Genomic DNA, 22,414 nt, shown 5'->3' with positions numbered 1-22,414 from the left:
CTTAACATTCTCTGTGGAGATAAGTCGTAAGAGGTAGATGTGGGGTACACCTAGACTTATATGAGCTATCTTACTTTATACGGAGCAAAGTACATTTGATATACAATCCTTTTCTCGCTCTCCTGTCATGTTCTCGAATGATGATTCCTTTTTCCGGCTGTACGTAACACTGCATATGAGCTCAGATTTTTCCGACTTTCCCTCTCATGGACGTTTTGCAGTTACTGGCCTCTTCTTGGAACATAAGTACTATGAATGTTAACAATAGACCTCTTCATAATGTACAATTACGCTATTGTAGAGTCTACACTTCATAATTCAGTCAACATTTCCGTGATGCTCTCGTACTTACTAAATGAACTCGTGTCGAAAATCATAGTTCTTCTGTTAGCCCATCTTGGTAAAGAAGCAGTAGGTCTATTCATCAATCAGTCACTCGAGTGTTCATTTTAGGCTTTTTCTTTTTTGGGAGTTGCATTTCCGTAGAGGCCCATCAATATTCTCTGACTGACGGTTGATTTCGCGATAACTAATTTTATTTGTGACACCATTTAAAGTATATTGCGGTTGTTAATGTATCTAGCGACAGATCTCGAACTGAGTGATGTAACAGTAATTGTTACTTAAGTCTATATCTACACATTGCAACATATTTATTCATGCCGTGGCTTAACTGTTAGGCCCTGCAGCAACTGTCGATCGCCTACATGTGTCCTTCCATTTAATTATAATTTTCTGATGTTACTTCTTTCTTAGGCGTAATAGCGTCTCTCACAAGCAATTGTACAATATCATTGTTGTCTGCAGAATCGAAGTCGATTTCTATATATATCACTGCCATTACCTGAAAAGGTCTGGTATTTTGGCTTCAGTCTTGGACTGGCTTGATGCGGGCCGTCACAGCTTGTCTCCTGTACTCATCTCTTCATCTCAGAGTACCTCTTGCACCCAATGTCTACAATTAACCGTATGATGTATTCTCTACTCGATATTCTCCCATATAATTTTTACGGTCAACACCTACCTCTAGAACCAGGGAAGTTATTCTTTCACGTTGTAACACATGACTTGTCACCCTGTTCCTTCTTCTAGTCAGTGTTTTTCACATACTCCTGTCCTCGTCGATACTGCGTAGCAGCACCTTGTTGCTTCAGTCCACTTAATATGAGAGTATAAATTGCTAGCATAAAACGACTTCCACATTTCGTAAGAGATCTGCCTGATTTCTCCTGAAAGATCTGTGAGCAAATTTGCAACTGTACTGTATATTCTAGAGTTACAAGTGATGAAATGCCCCTAGGGTGAAAGAAGTTCTCAAACCTTTTCACACATATAATTTCTGTTAAATAATTTGTAAACTTCTGATCGCTGAGCCGGGTAGTCGAGTGGTCTAGGGCGCGTTGTCACGGTTCGCGCAGCTCCCCCCGTCGGAGATTCGAGTCCTCCCTTGGGCATGGGTGTGTGTTTTCCTTAGCATAAGTTAGCTGAAGTTAGATTAAGTAGTTTGTAAGCTTAGGGACCGATGACCTTACCACAAATTTCCAAAAAAACTTCTGATTAAATGTAGATACACTCCTGGAAATTGAAATAAGAACACCGTGAATTCATTGTCCCAGGAAGGGGAAACTTTATTGACACATTCCTGGGGTCAGATACATCACATGATCACACTGACAGAACCACAGGCACATAGACACAGGCAACAGAGCATACACAATGTCGGCACTAGTACAGTGTATATCCACCTTTCGCAGCAATGCAGGCTGCTATTCTCCCATGGAGACGATCGTAGAGATGCTGGATGTAGTCCTGTGGAACGGCTTGCCGTGCCATTTCCACCTGGCGCCTCAGTTGGACCAGCGTTCGTGCTGGACGTGCAGACCGCGTGAGACGACGCTTCATCCAGTCCCAAACATGCTCAATGGGGGACAGATCCGGAGATCTTGCTGGCCAGGGTAGTTGACTTACACCTTCTAGAGCACGTTGGGTGGCACGGGATACATGCGGACGTGCATTGTCCTGTTGGAACAGCAAGTTCCCTTGCCGGTCTAGGAATGGTAGAACGATGGGTTCGATGACGGTTTGGATGTACCGTGCACTATTCAGTGTCCCCTCGACGATCACCAGTGGTGTACGGCCAGTGTAGGAGATCGCTCCCCACACCATGATGCCGGGTGTTGGCCCTGTGTGCCTCGGTCGTATGCAGTCCTGATTGTGGCGCTCACCTGCACGGCGCCAAACACGCATACGACCATCATTGGCACCAAGGCAGAAGCGACTCTCATCGCTGAAGACGACACGTCTCCATTCGTCCCTCCATTCACGCCTGTCGCGACACCACTGGAGGCGGGCTGCACGATGTTGGGGCGTGAGCGGAAGACGGCCTAACGGTGTGCGGGACCGTAGCCCAGCTTCATGGAGACGGTTGCGAATGGTCCTCGCCGATACCCCGGGAGCAACAGTGTCCCTAATTTGCTGGGAAGTGGCGGTGCGGTCCCCTACGGCACTGCGTAGGATCCTACGGTCTTGGCGTGCATCCGTGCGTCGCTGCGGTCCGGTCCCAGGTCGACGGGCACGTGCACCTTCCGCCGACCACTGGCGACAACATCGATGTACTGTGGAGACCTCACGCCCCACGTGTTGAGCAATTCGGCGGTACGTCCACCCGGCCTCCCGCATGCCCACTATACGCCCTCGCTCAAAGTCCGTCAACTGCACATACGGTTCACGTCCACGCTGTCGCGGCATGCTACCAGTGTTAAAGACTGCGATGGAGCTCCGTATGCCACGGCAAACTGGCTGACACTGACGGCGGCAGTGCACAAATGCTGCGCAGCTAGCGCCATTCGACGGCCAACACCGCGGTTCCTGGTGTGTCCGCTGTGCCGTGCGTGTGATCATTGCTTGTACAGCCCTCTCGCAGTGTCCGGAGCAAGTATGGTGGGTCTGACACACCGGTGTCAATGTATTCTTTTTTCCATTTCCAGGAGTGTATTTCATGAAGTAAACGAAACACGTTTCACTTTGTTTCACAAAACTTAATTTCGTACGACACAGATTTCATATTTTAAGCCCGTTTTCCAGTACGTTACTGATTCAAAAGGTGGGACCCAAGCACTCATCAATATATTGCTTCAGGACTTCCACAGTGAAAGGGGTCTCTGTTGACCAGTTTTCCTACGAAACAGAGAAATCAATTATCTGCAGCCAAATGACGTTCATCAGGCGTCACTACTGCCGAACATAGGCTGGAATAGCATTTGTTCACTGCAGATAGTATTTTTTAATTAATGATGTTACCATTTTCTAAATCTACATTCTAAAATTTGCACCGTTGAATAAAAGGATTGAATAATTGAAATGAGTGTACTCCTTCAGTAATAAGTGCCGGGATACACGCATCTGTTTTTTACTTTCTGAGATAACTTTTCACCCTTTCCTCCTATGTCTAGGATTTCTACATTTATTAAATTCTTGTGTTGTTGACCAACGTTATCTTTAACAATGGATGAAGATTCCTTAATTTCCAGCTCCTGTGGGGTTCCTCGAGCATGCTACAGACTGACCGCCTAGTCTGTCATATATCACACTCTTGGCGTGTCATTTTATAAACCCCACTTTAAACGATGGTAGGGTATTTAACTTTGAACTGAAAAACATCTACCTAATGTCCGTGGGACACATAAAAGCACAAATATTTTTCCTTAAAGTAGTTTTTTGTCGTATCAGAAATATTACGTATAAAAAGTAAATCGCACCATTTTCGTTTTGGTATGTCAGTATCACTGGGTACCGTAGGAATCAGGCTTGATTCTTGTCTTTTATTCAGAATGTTGTCAGTAATCTGGGATTTCCGTTCAGTGCTTGTAGCTATTGTTTTTGTTTTGATATGTTCCTGGCCATAGTCTCCTTGGGATACGGGGTTAGAAAGGAAAAAGGCTTTCGTGTGGTGTAATGCAGCATGTTTGTAAGCCACTGCATGTGGAGAGGAAGCTGCTTCAAAAGTGTCAGTACAGGAGAATTTACTGTAAATTTTAGATTTGTGTTTCCTGCTTTGTATCTGCAGATTGATATCTAGGAAATTAAAGGTGGAACCTCCTAACTCGATACTGGTCTTCATCTCATGCCGCCACTGGCCCATAATATCCAAGAACTTCGGGAGGTACCAAACAGACACTTTTTCACATACGAAAGATGGCTTCAATATATATCTACCAATACATTATATGTTTTTCCAGTGGTTCAGTTCTAGGAAATTCAGATCATCACTTGTACAGGAAATTTGTGCTAGCAAGCTATTAGCGATGAGTCGTTTGTCCGACAATCTGATTTCTTGTAATAGTTCTCCGTAAAAGAAAAACTATTTTGTTTTAAGCACCATTCTAATGAATGTAATATGCTCAATTATTCTTCAGGGTTAATGTTGCGTATGCCCAATGATAGTGAGAAACGTCTATCAAATATGTGGAAACAGCTGCGTAGCAGGAAACGTGCTTACAACATGAAACCTACGTCTTACATAAGCCACCAGTTGCACAAAATAAATTTTATTTCGTTGTCGATTTCAGGGACATATTGCCCTTCTTCAAAAGATTATAACTGTCGTAATTTTTTTTAATCATCAGTTTTCTAACTGGTTTGAAGCGGTTCGCCAGGAATTCCCCTTCGTTGCCAGCATTTTCCTTTTCATCTCAGAGTAGCAATTGTAACCTACATCCTCAGTTGTTTGCTGGTTATATTCCAATCTCTGTCTTTCTCTACGGATTTTACCCTCTACAGCTTCCTCTAGAACCATCGATGTTATTCCCTGAGGCCTTAACAAATGTCCTATCGTCCTTTAACTTTTTCTTGACACTATCTTCCATATTTTCTTTTCCTCGCCGATTCTGCGCAGAGCCTCCTCATTCATTATTTTATCAATTCAGCTCATTCTCAACGTTATTTTGTAGCACCACATCTCACATGCTCCGATTCTCTTTCGTTTCGGTTTCCCCGCAATCCAAATTTCACTACCATACAATGCTGTGCTCTAAACGTTGATTCTCAGAAATTTCTTCTTCAAATGAAGGGCTATGTTTCATACCGATGGATTTCCCTTGGTCGGCATGTCCCCTTTGTCTGTGCTAGTATACTTTTTATGTGCCCCTTTATGTCTGGTCCTTTCAAAGTATACTTTCTCCCCTTCGATTCTCGAACAGAATGTTGGCTACTACTAGCTGAAATTTATTGCAGAAATCAGTTAGTCTTTCTCCTGTATCACTCCTCTTACCAAGCCCATATTTTTCCGTAATTCGTTTCTGTACTTACTCCCCTACGAACGCATTGCAGACCCCATTACTATTAGATTTTCGTCTCCCTTTGCGTACTGAATTACCCGTTCTATCTCTCCATCTTCTGCTTGCGACGTCGGATTGTATACTTGATTCTTATGAGAACAATCCTGTAACTGCCATCGAGCGTCAAAAGTGAGCTGATGTATCCAGCATATTTCTGTAGTCATGTGGATCATAGCGCATGTATGAACTTTCGATGAGAAAGCAAAAGAAAAAATGCAGACATCATGCCAGAACTTTAGCTAATCAGCTTCAATTTTTCTTTTTCAATTCAGAACGAACAGTTTCATCAGTAACCCAAATTCGTTTAATTAAAATTTAGAGCTCTATCGAAAACCATTCTTATATGTGTCAGTGTATTAAATTTATTATTGGCTCTTCTTTTTTACAGCTTCAGCCGATGACAGCGTGGTGAGACATTCGGAGACTACAACAGAGAATGAAGGTTAGTCCCTCTCTTTTAACACTGACCGTAATGCTTCGAATCGTGCTTTTGTAGTATTTGTATAACATTGGGTGGAGGGCATAATAGAGTGTTGCATGGATTATTCAAGCTCTGTGACTCTAATACTGATTCTAATTAAACTAGGCCAAAGTATAATGTGATACGGAAGCAATGAAGTATTATAAGAACCCTATTAGTACCTAGTCTAATCATGTGACAACTTGTATTATCATAGCAATGAATTTCATCAGGCACTAGTTCCAATACCTAAACACAGCACACTTTCTGACCTCTTAGTGCGCTTGTAAATACACGATAATATTGGGTAGAAAGGAACACATTATCACTGTTTAAAATATACATTTATTTCATTCGATCAGTTTAGAAGTATCTTCATCATTAGTACTCATAAAAAAGACAATCTCAGTAATTGCATATATATTCTCAAAGCAAATTGGCGATGCTATAGTTCAGCAAATGGGTTATCGGATTCTCGAGGAAACAAAACCTAGTCGTTACCACGTGGGCCCACAAGTACCGTATTTCAACTAATACAAAGTCTATTTATCGATAACCAATTTAGAATTACGTTAATGTGGGGTAAAACGGTTGGAGGGATAGTTGTCACTGTCTTGACGGCTTACACAGTTACAACTGGTAGCACTTGTCCATGAGACATGTGCTACCTCGAGAATCCATATCCAGAATACGAATCCAAATTAAATATAATAAGTAAACTCTCGTGGCCGCGACATTAAAAAACCACTGAACTTTGTGAAAACGAAAACTGCTTTCGTAAAAACGCAGCAACATTGCCCAATTCAGCAACGATCTCTGAAAGGCAGACGGCAGCTGCAAGAGTCCGCTGCACGCTACCTTCCAAAAATCCAATCGTTTACCCCCGCTCTTTCCAACGATAAAGTCTAATGGTCACGATGTTGCGTCAGCAAAAACTCACCCACGAAGTTCTCGGACAAATGACTAGCATGCTGTGGATGGCAACTAAAGAGATGTTTATGTCGCTGGCCCCCACTCATCAGAGGTGGGACGATTGGTTACACCACTAGCTGCAGCTAACCAGCTCCCACTTCGCGAAACACCGCAATATTGCGTGCACAATGATAACAATGAACAGAAACGGCAAAGAAATCAGTGTGAATTCGAGCAAAAGATGACGAAACGTCACCTATAAACGTATGTCTTGTTTTACGTTAGTGTTTCAGTGCATCACTTCTCTTTGCCACTACAACTAGTAATCACTAAATGCTAAACTCAGTAGCTACGTCTACACTTTTAACTAAGACTTTCCTTTTGAAATACGCCAGTTGGATCCTGAAGTTAGTGCTTAATATTTAATCATGGTGCACTAATGGCCCATCCACCAGATGAAATTTGTGCTGTTTATTTCCGCACTCTATAACGCTCGAAGGATCTATAACGTTCCTTTCCTCTCCGATGTATAAAAGATTTTATAACGCATGTACATGAATGTTGGCAATTATGTCCGAAGAAGATTTTGTAACGAACAAATACAGATATTTATATCCCTATCGTTACCGCACAGGTTTCTATTAAGTACAAGAACGATCGAAATATAGAAATGTTAATTAGTTAATTATTCACTGTAAATAGTAATAATTTTGAATAATGTAATGATTGAATAGATTTAGATTGCAGAAAATTATGGTAGCCATCACAAAAACGAGCAAAAGCTAAATTTGGGTAATGACTGACGTGAGTTAGAAATCACGTGATAACTGCGACTGTTAACAATGCAGCAACTGAACAAAATACACTCGCAGGAACTTCGCTGTTAAACCCACGTGTAATATGAACAAAATTATTTTAATTTGATAAATACACTGATATTATTTATAGTTATGAACAACAATTACAGGTAATGATCAGCAAAGTTTTGTTTAAAGTTTACTGAATTACAGAACTCACGGGAATGCTCTCTGTTTGAAACTTTGCAAAAGCATTAAATGCTGTTCCTTAATAGCTACTTCTCAAATTAAAATCGTAAATGATTTCATGTACAGCAAAAATGTTTTGGCAATGTCAACGTTACGAAGATATAAGCACATCCAATTAATTGTGAAACAGAACATAAAATTACTGTGGCTACAAAAGCGTTAACATACTTTTGTCAATGAAATATAAATCGCGTTTGACTAACTTTCGGTTTGACTTATTCAAATTCAAAATGTGGCATGGGTAAAACACAGAGAGCGAAAGGCCATTTATAATTTATACAGAAACCAGATGGCAGTTATAAGAGTAGAGGGGCATGAAAGGGAAGCAGTGGTTGGGAAGGGAGTGAGACAGGGTTGTAGCCTCTCCCCGATGTTATTCAATCTGTATATTGAGCAAGCAGTAAAGTAAACAAAAGAAAAATTCGGAGTAGGTATTAAAATCCATGGAGAAGAAATAAAACCATTGAGGTTCACCGATGACACTGTAATTCTGTCAGAGACAGCAAAGGACCTGGAAGAGCAGCTGAACGGAATGGACAGTGTCTTGAAAGGAGGATATAAGAAGCAAAACGAGGATAATGGAATATAGTCAAATTAAGTCGGGTGATGCTGAGAGAATTAATTTAGAAAATGAGACACTTAAAGTGGTAAATGAGTTTTGCTGTTTGGGGAGCAAAATAACTGATGATGGTCTAAGTAGAGAGGATATAAAATGTATACTGGCAATGGCAAGGAAAGCGTTTCTGAAGAAGAGAAATTTGTTAACGTTGAGTATAGATTTAAGTGTCAGGGAGTCGTTTCTGATAGTATTTGTATGGAGTGTAGCCATGTATGGAAGTGAAACATGGACGGTAAATAGTTTGGCCAAGAAGAGAATAGAAGCTTTCGAAATGTAGTGCTACAGAAGAATGCTGAAGATTAGATGGGTGGATCACGTAACTAATGAGGAGGTATTGAATAGGATTGGGGAGAAGATGGGTTTGTGGCACAACTTGACTAGAAGGAGGGATCTGTTGGTTGGACATGTTCTGAGGCATCAAGGGATCACCAATTTAGTACTCGAGGGCAGCATGGAGGGTAAAAATCGTAGAGGGAGACCAAGAGATGAATACACTAAGCAGATTCAGAAGGATGTAGGTTGCAGTAAGTACTGGGAGTTGAAGAAACTTGCACAGGATAGAGTAGCATGGAGAGCTGCATCAAACCAGTCTCAGGACTGAAGACCACAACAACAACATATTGTCTATAGCAGTAGTGCAACACTGCAAGAAGAACTATAATTACTACTGCCTCTGAATCCAATAATTATATGAATGAATGTTAACTGCAAAATTTATTGACGTTATCTTCTTTCAATTACTCCTTTAACTTGTGATTTTCTCGAAAGTTTTCTTAAGAGGATGGAACCATGCTGATGGTTAATTACTTGGGTCAATTAGCTTCAGTCACTATGTTTATGATTTGACTAAACTATATTACAATGTTAAAAAAATTAACTACACCGGCAAGCCTTATTCTGAATTACAAGGTAACTGGTTTGATCTTACATTACAATGTGTTATTGCTGGTGCGATAAAACGCTTTTTATGGTATCTGTTATTGTCATACGGCTCTTCTGTTAGCAGGCAACTTGAATAAATGTGGGCGACACAATAATCTTCTTTAATTATCAGATCTTGTTATAACCATGTACTGCGCTCATACACGTGCTCACTCATTTACATATTTTGCCTTCCCACATTTTACGAACCCGACTCCAGAGAACTGTCCATTTGGCATTAGCGCGCCAACACTTCACGTTAGTATTCCACCAGAGATGATTCACAACACTCTAATTCGCCTTCCCTACTACGACTGCGCACGCCGTGCCAACGATGCTATTGCTACGTTAAAAGATGTTCTTTGGTCTCCGTTGACTATAGATTTCCCTGACATCACCAGCGCCGTGCCAACGATGCTATTGCTACGTTAAAAGATGTTCTTTGGTCTCCGTTGACTATAGATTTCCCTGACATCACCAGCGCGTGTACTACAAACCTTTGACATAATTAATTACTACCTTTTCTTCTAGCATCATATAACAGTTTCATAAACACTAAATCCTGACGAGACTGCTAAGTACACATAGTTACAAAAAAAAATGGATTTAAAGTCATTGAATAAAGTGTCTGTAAAATACACGAGGTGCCATTGTAGTGTTGCAATCTCTCTGAGAAGACTAAATGAATAGTAAAGCCTCCAAAGAACTTCCAGTGAACATACACGGTTTGTGTGTAGAACTGCAAGACTGTTTAGATTATCCTGTGCGGTGACATACTCTCAGACATGGATGACTGGTAACTCTTTATGAAGTAGCCTTCCTGTCATTCACCTTAAGCGATTTAGGACTACCAAAGAAACTTAATTGTAAATGACTGGACGGAGATATGAACCGATGTGCGCCCGAAAGCGCGTACAATGCCTCAACCACTGTGCGTGTAGACACAACGTCCGCAGCTCGTGGTCTGCCGGCACGGTAGCTCAGCGTGTTCGGTCAGAGGGCTGCATGCTCTGTGTAATAAAAAAACTGAGTCAAAGATCAGCGATCAACTTGAACGGATGTCTTGTGACGTCCGCCCAGACCAAATGCAACGAACAATATCGAACAAAATGAAAAAAAAGTGGTCTGGCGGTGGCGTTCTCTCTTCCTGAGTTCGGGGTCCCGGATTTCACCTGCCTCGAGATGACTGGATGTTTATGTTGTCCTCATCGTTTTATCATCTTTTATGAACGTGGCGAGATTGGACTGAGCGACCGTTGGGAATTTGTACTGGCTCTGATAACCACGCAGTTGAGCCCCCCACAAACCAAACATCTTCATCATCATGTAGACACTACGTTGCAACCATTCTCCATAATTTATTCAGACGAGTAAGTAATCAGGCAACTGTGTGTCTACTGGCGACATTTTCCGCAGGTATCCTTCAAAATAGAGAACTCCTGGTGACTGTTTTTAATTTGATCTACATTTTCTGGTACAGTACTGAGTTCTTGTAATTTATCGAGTGAAGGGACACGTTCGCTTCGAGACAATAATCCACATTCCCTTCCGCCCTTTCACATTTCGGTTTAACATGATTTCTCTAAATTGCCTTAGGCAAGCATGAGGACGGTTCCTTAAGGGCACAGGCGGATTCTTTCGCAACAATCCCCACTCCAGTTCCACCGCTGCTTACTTCATCGACGACAAGACACTGGAAACCAGTTTGCCTTCTTCCTCCAGTGTTTTAATTTATGCTCGATGAATTGTTTCTTTTATAAGAAGCTGCAAAAATATTATTCAACATAAAGACATTAGTGGAAATGAAAATAGCAAACAATGAAAGCATGGTATTCGTGAAGAAAATGACATTTTGACCCTAGTTGATACTTCAAGTCTTCTTCCGAGTACACGTGTGAAAATATTTATAGATTTTGGAAACTTAGAGACCTCTCCTTTTCGAAAAAACCCTTTTGTTTACTTCTCAAGATTTTTGGACACAGTGTAGCAACCGTGCATCGCTACAAAAGTTACTTCTGTTACAAGGATTATTTATGATTGTGTAATTGCGCGAGGCAGCACACTGATATCTTACAGCAGTAGGGATGTATCTACTATGATGCTAACCGTTGCCTGAAGGTTATACATCTGCAGGGCAGACACATGACGACAAACGTCCTGCTTGCGCAAATGCAGGAGCGAAATGCTCTGTAACCAGTAGTATGGTATGAAGTTTAGTCTGTAAAAGTTCTGCGTAATCGGAAAACTTCACATCACGTGCGTGCACACAGCATTACCCACCTCCCCAATACATAAATTTCACTCCCCCAGCTACAGTACAGTGTTTTAAAGGCCACTGAAGTGTTACGTCGAGTCACAGTGTTGTATTTCGCCTCCCATTAACATGAGACAGCCACTTAGTATGTAGCTAGCACCCTGACCGTATTCGAAAGTATACAAATTAACTGAGTTGTGTAAATGAATCGTGGGAGTTTGATGCAAGGAGAGCAGTTGTATGATTTGTCAGCAGCTTTGCCAAGTCTGAACTTGTATGACTTTTTAGAAACCTGATACACATGTTTCTCTGGATGCAGATCACTCATTAATCTGAATGCTATTATATGATATAATCTAGGCAATGTGTGAAGGAGATAAAATAATATGTCTGCTGAGGGAGTTAGAGCACGTCCTGATTAGAGTAAAGTAGAACAAATACTCAGGAATGTAGCTCAAAATATAGTGTTTATTTCCCTAATTATCAATCCGACTCTGACTAGGCCCACAAGGCTCTCACTTGCATTGGAGCAGGTATCACATATACACTCTTTTTACGTCTTAGTTAGCTAAGATAAAAAATTTTAATATGACAGTTAGTACTGCACTGAAGAGCCAAAGAAACTCGTACACCTACCTAATATCGTGTAGGGCCCCCCGCGAGCACGCAGAAGTGATGCAACACGACGCGGCATGGACTCGAGTAACGTCTGAAATAGTGCTGGAGGGAGCTGACACCCTGAATCCTGCAGCGCTGTCCATAAATCCGTAAGAGAGCGAGGGGGTGGAGACCCCTTCCGAACAGCACGTTGCAATGCATCCCAGATATGCTCAATAATGTCCATTTCTACGGGGTTTGGTGACCAGCGGAAGTGTTTCTGGAGCCACTCTGTAGAAATTCTGGACGTGTGGGGTGTCGCACTGTCCTCCTGGAAGTGCCCAAACATGTCGGAATGCAGAATGGACGTGAATGGATGCAGGTGATCAGACAGGATGCTTAGTGACATCTCACCTGTCAGAGTAGTATCTAGACGTATCAGGGGCCCATATGACTCCAACTGCACACGCCCCACGCCATTAAAGGGCCTCCACCAGTTTTACAGTTCCCTACTGAGATGCAAGGTCCATGGTTTCGTGAGGTTGTCTCCATACCCGTATACATCCATCTGCTCGATACAATTTGAAACGCGACTCGTCGGATCAGGCAACCTGTTTCCAGTCATCAACAGTCCAATGTCTGTGTTGACGGGCTCAGGCGAGGCGTAAAGGTTTGTGTTGTGCCGTCATCAAGGGTACACGAGTGATCCTTCGGCTCCGAAACCTCATATCGATGATGCTTCATTGAATGGTTCGCACGCTGACACTTGTTGATGGCCTTGCATTGAAATCTGCAGCAATTTGTGGAAGAGTTGCACTTTTGTCACGTTGACCGATTCTCTTCAGTCCTCGCTGTTCTCATTCTTGCCAAATCCTTTTCTGGTGGCAGCGATGTTGGAGATTTGTTGTTTTACCAGGTTCCATGATATTGACGGTACACTCATGAGTGCTCGTACGGGAAAATCCCCACTTCATCGCTACCTCCGAGATGCTTGGTCCCATCGCTCGTGCGCCGACTATAACACCACGTTCAAACTCACTTAAATCTTGATAACCTGCTATTGTGGCAGCAGTAACTGACCTAACAACTGCGCCAGTCACTTGTTGCCTTATATAGGCGTTGCCGACCGCAGCCCTGTATTCTGCCTGTTAACGTATCTCTGTATTTTAATACGCATCCCTATACCAGTTCCTTGGCGCTTCAGTGTAAAATAAATTGACTGTCTGTAGAAACAATGAGTATAAATAGCACTGGCTGTCAAGTAATACACTTAATGTTGGCAATACTTCTCCTACTGTTGTTGTTGCCAGTAATACTGATAATAGTAATAATAATAAAGACAATAATGACAATAATAAAAGTGGTAAATATAAATAAGAATTTATAGGTGCAGAAAAACATGCTTTCTCATAAAGCGAGTTCTGGGGGAACAAAATTTAATGAGACTGCACCACCTACGAATACTGGCAAATGATGGAGATCTGAATGAAAAGAACTCTGTACAGGCGTACTGAATGTGTACAAGCACAACGGTAATCCTTATTGTTGCTTCATTAGATACTTCATTAAATGTTTTCCGAAGATGTGGATATTATCCAAGTCTGATACAATGCGGTAGGTTATTCCCGAGTCACGTCCCCTCTGCTGAGAAGTACTTCGAGAAAGTGGCTGGGCGATGGAGTGGGACAGAAAGGATTTTGCTCTGGCGGTAATGGGTGCTTATCCCGTGTTGTTCAGACAACAGGGTTAAGGTCGAGGAAAGATGTGAGGAACAACTTTTACTTTGGTAAGATAATAGCAAAGATATCTGCACGTCTCTGTATGCAGTCAGGGTAGCAGCGATTGTGTTGGTGAAATACAGGGTGGCGCACGATAAGTGATCATGCATTACACATTTGTTGTTGACGTGATTTGTAATTTATTGATGCAGAAGTATGGAATACAGCTTGGAAATACAACCTAATGAATCACATATTCAAAATGACTGCCGTTTTAGTTTGCAACTTCTTCAAGTCTCACACGTGCATTTGTGTTGACTCTCCGTTACAAATATTCTTGAATGGCGTTGAATAACTCCACAATGATGGTCCTAAGTTGCACTGCATTTTCGGGTTTTCTGTGGTACACCTTCTCTTTATGGAACCCCGAAAGGAATAAGTCACATGGGTTAATGTCCGGACTGTGGGGCGGCCACATTCCTCCTCCTGCATAACGTTCTGGAAATGTGTTGGACAAAACCTTAACCAAGTTTCTCGCGTAGGAAATCAAACAAAACGTTGGAAGTATGGGGAGCGCTCCATGCAGAAAGAACCATTGTGTCTGCAGTGGAAGACATGAGGCCGTGAGTTGAGGAAAGAACTGGTTTCGCCGCATGTGTAAATAGCGTTCACCGGTTACTGTAGCATCGAAAAAGAACGGACCGACGATTCCGTGGCCTTGATATCGCGACCTACACGCACACTTTCTCCCCGTAGGTGTCTTCCGTGTGGATTATTCGCGGAGGTTCACTTGCCCTAAATCGAACGTTCTGTTTGTTCACAACACCGTTACGTAAAAGTAAGCTTCGTCAGAAAACCTTGTGTTGTGTAGCACTGCCTCTTGGTCTTGCTCGATTGCCCACCTTGCAAACTGCAGTCTCCGCTCCTTATCTCTCGCAGTAAGCCTATGCGCCGCAGTCGCATGGATGCAAGCGAAGGTCGGGTTGAATAATTCTTTGTACAGATCGGCGTGAAATTCCCAATTCGGCCCTGGCTCTTCTTGTTGATTTGCTCGGACTACGAGTCAAAGCCACTCGAACTGCTCCAATGTTTTGCGGCGAACGTACGATACGTGCATGTGCCCGCTGACACTCCAGAACAGATGCAGTACCTTCGAATTTTTTATGTAATCTGAGTATTGTCTGTGGGCTGGAGCCCACCGTGTGCCGAAATGAGAACGGATCCTTGTGTCAATGTAACGCTGTTTGCCGCCGCGAAAAGTAACACAGTCTTCGTCTTTTGTTCGACGGTCAACCGTCCTTCGTCCGCCATCGCGGCAAACTGATAGGGCGGACTCACAACGGAAGCGATAAACTCGCAACGACATCTGACGTAATTTCTACGAACTGCACGAAATTGACCGTAAAATTTGAACGCTAATGTCCCAATAGTATACTTGAAGGATCAAAATTCAATCGGGTGACTTATCGTGCGCCACCCTGTATGATCAAAGAGTCGAATATGACAGGTATGTCAAACAGTGACATACATAACCAGTTCCAGGGGCAGGAAGAATTCCTGAGAGACCTTGCAGGATAATATTGCTGTAATCAATCATTGAAAGTATAAGTGTTTATACAATTTTCTTTTTCGGGTCAAGACGAAAGAGCTTTTTGTACTTTTGTAGGGCAGAGAGAGATGCTGATACCTTCTTGCGCATTAATCCAGTTTGGATTTTCATCTTTTGTTATTCGAAGTCTTTTTGCGGACAGGATAGGTTGATGAATGTCCCATTTAGGATTAAAGATGGTAAGGATACCCTGTATCTCTGGCTAATGAACGTAGAATAATCAACCGGTACTGCTTGGGGTTTGGATAGGTTGAGCTTTAACCCTATATTCTGGGCCCATTTTGGTAGTGTACACAGATCACTACTGAGATTCTCGATAGCTGTCTTTAGGTACTTTGGTTTTGTGCTTTGATGCAATAGGAGGTCATCAGCTTACATGTGGTGTTAGCAGTAATACGAAATTTATGACACACCATTGACATATAATGAAAAGATTGTAGCACCTTAAGTAATACATGTTTCGAGGCCTCAGGGAGAACACTAGTGGTTAAAGAGTGGCTGAAGATATTTGCTATAGTGGACAGAGCCAATAATAAACTCTATCATTTTGACTGTCCAGTAGATGCTGATGTAATAAGCATGAAGACGTTATTGTCGATGTCGCAAATAACGTGCTTTGGATAGAGTTTTCCGTGGTTACAGTCGTTTATTCCCATAATAATAATAATGAGCGTATGGAATTGGTGGCTGGGAGACCCCTCGCGGGGCGGTTCGGCCGCCGCTCCACAAGTTCTTTAACGCTACTACGGCGACTTGTGAGTGAATGAGGATGAAATGATGATGAAAGACATACCAGACACCCAGTCATCTCGAGGCAGAGAATATCCCTGACCCCGCCGGGAATCGAACCCGGGACCCCGTGCACGGCAAGTGAGAACGCTACCGCAAGACCACGAGCCGCGGACTTTATCCCCATCAAGTAATCAGTGAGGTTCTGCTTAGTTGGCAGTTCAGTTGTGGTTGTACATAATACGAAGTACCGTTTCAGTTTTTCAGCTGGGACAATAAGATCAACTCTAGGTTTCTTCCATAGGACACCTAGTGTATTTATGTTGTAGGTTAATGTACGGGCATGCCAGAGTTTTGCATTTGTCGTATCTGGACTGACTCTGTTTCGCATCTGCCTATAATCAATGTGATTTTCATATGTATTGCATAATTTGTATGCCATATGTGCAGCGTTTCTGAGATTCATAAGCTGTTTTAATCGACCAGTTATCAAATACGCAGGTTGCCTTCCTATTTTCCCGGTCTTTGGGGGGGTACGTTTGTCAGTAAATCCATGAAGTTTCTCTTTCAGGTCTGATAAGCAAATAGAAGACGACTCCAAACTACAAGAGCGATTCAAATGATAACCTTAAAGTCACATAAAATATCGGAGAGTTGTGTGATGGGGCAGTAGTGTTCCTGGAGGTCCAGAAAGCGACGGACATATGGTAGGAGTGATGCAACAAACGCAAGATAATGTAGTATCGGCCTCAACAATATGGCCACACCACTGTCAACATGCACCGTCAGCGTAGGATGTTGTTCAGGATGAACTGCACTCCGATAACCTGTCTGAAAAATGTGTACCGGTGTCAGGTGATGCATAATTGAAAGACCATCACATCGATGCCTGTGAAGAAATTTTGCATTATTCCCACATAGCAAGTGATGCAGAACTGGGAAAAATTGTTGCTGCCGATAAGAGTTGGGACCACCATCACTATTCTGGAATGAAAAGGTCAAGCAGGGAATGGCATCACAGCTGATCGCGAAAACCTAATAAATTCCACACGAAACTGTCTGTTGGAAAAGCCATGCTCATTCTCCTCTGGGACGCAAATGGAGTAATTATACAGCAGAGCATTACATGGATAGGGGAACGATAGTAACCAGCACTTCTTATTCAAACATGCTGAAAAACCAACATAGTCATGCAATCAGGAGTAAACGGTGAGTACTTCTGTCGTCAGAAGTACTGCCACAACATGAGAACGCCCGTAAGACTGTTGAGACTAGTGACATTCATCTGCCCAGTACACTCAAAAAAGCAGTTGGAGACATACAGTTCAGAAGTGACCAAGAGGTGAAAACCACAGTGCACTGGCTACACACATGAACAAAAGAATTCTTTCGTCATGGTATCTACGCATTTCTGAAGTCGTGGAATACGTGCATTCAACATCAGGGACATCACGTCGAAAAATGAAATGTAAATTTTTTGTTCATTTTTACAATTTAACTGTTATAGTACTTTTAAGGTTTTCATTTGAAGCACCCTTGTGTTTTCAGCGCCTAAGTAGCAGGTTCAGATGGTTTATGGCTTTGGAAGTCTCGGCATGAACTCAGTCGCGCTTTCTTTCTGGGACATTCTAATGAGTAAGGCTTAAAAACTAGGTCATGGGAGGGCATGCCAGGCACAGATATTTTAAAGGTATAAATTACTCTCTTTGAGGATTTTTATGCAAATATATCTATGAAAGTGTGACTACTGTTCATATGATGTCTGAGAGCAAGCTGAAGAAGCGATACATTTGAAGAAGAAAGCATCTGCTTAAATTGCACACTGGAACGAGGTTCTTGTAAAAAAATTGTGTTAGTATCACCAGCTATAATGATATGCTCACATGTCTACTCGAGACATGAAAGTGCAGTTTCGAAGCAGGTCAACCATCCTACAGTAGGAAGTGTGTAGAAGATTCCTATCACACACTTTCGATTGAAGGATTTGATCTCTATAAACATATATTCCATTTGTTTATCTTTATTACTGTAAGAGTTGTGTAGCAAAGTAGGTGATAAATTAGAGCATATTTATTCCCATACCCCAACCCCAAATCTGTTACGTCTGTCATGTCTTATAAAACTATAGCCATTTAGCATTAACAAACTTTAGGGAATACTTGCTTTGAGCCAGGTCTTGATAAGCTAGTCGGGATGGCAGTAATTAAACCATAGGCATTCTTTGTTGTGGTGATATTTTCACGAAATTTCAGTTGTTAACTTTCTTCTCTGAACGTAAAAATATTTTTTTGTCGTCAACCCACATAGGGAGAAATGATCATCACATCAAAATCAGAGAAATAAGATATGTATAGAAAGATTTAAGTGTTCCTTTTTCCCATACTCGGTTACAGAGTGCACCAGTAGATAAATAGTCTGAAGGTGATCTGAAGAACCCTCTGCCTGGTTTTAGATGCAGAGTAGTCATTTAGATACATATGTTCAAAACAAAATTAACACATTAGTTAAGGTATGGCTAACTAATATCTACTACAACCATGTAAACATACAAACTTCTAGCAGAACGAGTTTACATGTTCTTATGTCCTAAATCAGAGCCTTTCGAGTTTGTTTGCGGTACTAACTGATCTTTTTTCCATTTTCGGAAAATTTGCCTGTACGTTTTGTGGCCCGTATCTCTAAATTGCATTGTACAAAATGTTTATCTTTGAGAGATGAGATCCTCTCATATCCACCAGGTGTGACTTTTGGAGTTTCTTCTCTCTGAAGATTTCAGATGTTTTGCTTTGGGACACAAACTTCGTTACTACAGGTCCAGGCTTTGTAGATCGTAGCGTGTTATGTCCCACTCTCTGACTTCTGTCAGTGACATACAGTGTCACCTACCAGCCCTAGCTTCTCACAGACAAGATTCATCAATCACTCATTCGTCTGTATTCTATGCTCTGGAACCCTAAACAGTCTGAGCTTATTGGATTCTGATATTCTTCACGTTCATCAATGAGAATAGTTCGACTTCTGTAGCAAACTAAATGAAGTTTTTGACAACAATACTGTCAGTTTAGATATGGGAATGATGCTGTTTACTCCCATACCAAAATTGTCTGTATTATTTGTCAAGAACGTGTGTTGGTTCAATCAAAGCCAATATCAGAGCCAGTCACACACTATAGTGACTTCATGCTAGAGTGTCACCCAGCAGCTTGTCATCGTCTGATGATAATGCTAACTGATGTAATGGTGCAGTGGAGACTACATGACCCATCACCCAGCATATATAGTCATATTACAGTAAAACTATAACAAATTGTCCCATAGTTATTCACGTTACAGCAAAATTATAAAAAAAAATTGCGCCCAAATGTTCATGTAATAGCAAAATTCTAGCACATTAACCTATAAATCATGATGTTACACCAAAATTGTAACGCAGTTGTCCACACTTAAACAAGTTACAGCAAAATTGTGTGAAATACATCACCATTATTAAGTGAAATTATAACAAACTGTGCCATATTTCACAATCTTATTGAAACGTTTTAACAAATTACATAATACATCACTATGTCAAAGCAAAATTTGTGCTAAATTTAGATTGTTTAGATAGTTATGAACATTGCAGTAGCTTAAACAAACTTTTGAACATTGTGCCAATTACTCAAGTTTCAAGTCATTTGGCTTTTTTGGACACAGGACACATTGTATTCAAGCCGTAGGGATGCTTTTGAACATAGCACAAATTTATAGAAAGTTCAGATTTCCCTAATACTTCTGATCATGGTAATAATTAAAGCAAAATTCCATTTGTTCAGATACTTTTGAAGTGTATACAAAATGTACATCATTCAGATAAGTTTGAACATAGTCAAGATTGTGATTGGCTGTTTCATTCTATTAACATACGAGTTACTGAATTGGAACGATCACACAGATAATGTTGTGCGTAAAGCAAACCAAAGACTAGGACTCATTGCCAGAACACTTAGAAGGTACAACAGATCTACTAAAGAGACTGCTTACACCACGCTTGTCCGCCCCATTCTGGATTACTGCTGTGTGGTGTGGGATCCGCACCAGATGGGTCTGACGGACACATCAAAAAATTAAAAAAAAGGACAGCTTGTTTTGTATTATTGCGAAGTAGGGGAGATAGTGCCACAGACATGATACTTGAACTGGAGTAGCAATTATTAAAACAAAGGCGTTTTTCGTTGTGACGGGATCTTCTCATGAAATTTCAATCACCAGTTTTCTCCTCCAATTGCGAAAACATTCTGTTAGCACCCACCTACATAGGGAGAAATGATCATCACGATAAAATAAGAGGAATGAGGGCTCGCACAGAAAAATTTAAGTGATCGTTTTTCCGGTGCGCCTTTCGAGAGTGGAACGGTAGAGAGACAGCCTGAAGGCTTTGCCAGGCACTTTATTATAAATAGCAGAGTAATCATGTAGATGTAGATGTACTGAACTACCGAAATATTTTGTCGTGGGAGTATTTTTGCTTATAATGCAGACATTTTTCTGACATTGCTGCATATGAGACTACTGCTACCAAAGGATCTTGCTCCTCCATATAGTCAACCCATATGTGTCATGTCATGTGTTTCCCATGCCAATGTAAGACCTTCGGCCGTCAGTTCAGCATCGAAGTGCCGTGGAGTTACTATCGCTCTACAACACCCTACATAACATACTTTAAGTGGAAAGATTCGTTGTGCATTTCTTAAATCTGTCAGTGTGAGGAAAGCTGTCATGAAAAATTCCTTGTGATTTGTAACGGTAACGATAAATTCTACCCTACTCTGTCAAGCATACGTTTCAGGTTTGTAATTACTAGAGAAAAGAATAGACTTGGTAAAAGTGATTTCTTTCATATCCTGTGAACACCACTAATAGAAATCAATAGCATGCAAGATAAATAACTCAAAATCAACAATATCTCTGTCAACAGTCTTCTGTATCTGTGGGTAACAGTCGGTATGAATATCTCGAGGAAAGTCATTTTGCTGGATAGTTTGCTTTATTTTTAAGTAATCACTTTATTTTATTATTATTCTTATTGTTATTATCTGTTATTATGACACAGTGAAAAGAAAATGTTGAAACCCGTACAGCAAATATACTCCACATATGCGTGTTGAGGGACTAGCATGTGGTAGCGTTCCTCATAATGATTTCGTACAACCGTAGTACTGTAGTTATGTGCTCAATCTGTGTATCTTATTAACGCAGACGTTGAGTAGATTTGTAAAATGAGAAAACAATGCAATCGTTATGTCGGTTTAGTTACAATGACATCACACAAGACATTGCAATACGTTAGTGTAACTATTTAAAATGGAAATACTGGTGGTGTGGTCAACATCTTAAATTTTTTGCTGTGATTTTGCTTTATAATGCCTAAGGGGGCGAAATTAGCTATTCGCAAAATAATTAAATAAACTGGTTGTTTCAAACAGAAGAATGCCCAATCCAGAAGAAGGAATTTCGTCTGACAGCTGCATCGGCAGTGTTGGTATCTCCAGCTTCCATAATCAGTTTGTATCTAGTATTTTGGATCTATGACTATGTTTCTAGTGCTACCTGTGTGTGTGTGTGTGTGTGTGTGTGTGTGTGTGTGTGTGTGTGTGTGTCTGTGTGTCTGTGTGTGTGTGTTTGCATTTGTGTAGATGTGGCAAGACCAACTACATATGTATAAATGGCAAACGGGAATACACTTTGCTTTCTGTTACACTGCAGGTGGCAAGTGCTCTTTCGGAGACCACAGACTGAACACTGGCGATGAGCTTCTGGTCGGCACCGACGGCTGCGTCAAATGCAGATGCGACGTTCCTCCATTCGTAACTTGCACTCACAGAGCAGATCATGCATGCGAGTGATGTAAATGAGATCATGCATTACATACACATTTCAGAGGGAAAAATGATAGAGAAAGACACGTAATTATCTATGTCAAGAAAACTAAGCATCTAATAAATAACAAACAAACAACTGCATTCTGCTAGCAGTATATTTGAAGTAAATTACCATCCCTCTCTCCGCCCTCCTCGTACCACGAAGGTATTTCAGAAATGAAGGTATACATTGTTATTCTGGACCAGTAACTGCATTATACTTCAAAGTGACTCAGATACTCGATATTAACATTCCACATAGCCTTTGTAAACGACTATCCAAACTCATTACCAGTCGTCCAGTTCCTAGAAATGC

The 22,414-nt window shown here is 41.4% G+C and overlaps 1 protein-coding gene across 1 annotated transcript in view; it reads left to right on the top strand.

Moving 5' to 3' along the window:
- The window catches only part of LOC126234364 (uncharacterized), a 93,504-nt gene extending 71,304 nt beyond the window's left edge, over nt 1-22,200 (top strand). Inside the window, exons 7-8 of the mRNA XM_049943052.1 lie at nt 5,725-5,778; nt 21,944-22,200. Of these exons, the coding sequence (XP_049799009.1) occupies nt 5,725-5,778; nt 21,944-22,083 (194 nt within the window). The 3' untranslated portion in view covers nt 22,084-22,200. The remainder of the gene's footprint in view (nt 1-5,724; nt 5,779-21,943) is intronic.
- Nucleotides 22,201-22,414: the final 214 nt, after the last annotated feature.

This window comes from Schistocerca nitens, chromosome 2, assembly GCF_023898315.1.
Source record: "Schistocerca nitens isolate TAMUIC-IGC-003100 chromosome 2, iqSchNite1.1, whole genome shotgun sequence".
NCBI lineage: Eukaryota > Metazoa > Arthropoda > Insecta > Orthoptera > Acrididae > Schistocerca > Schistocerca nitens.
This window is presented reverse-complemented; position numbering and strand designations above follow the sequence as displayed.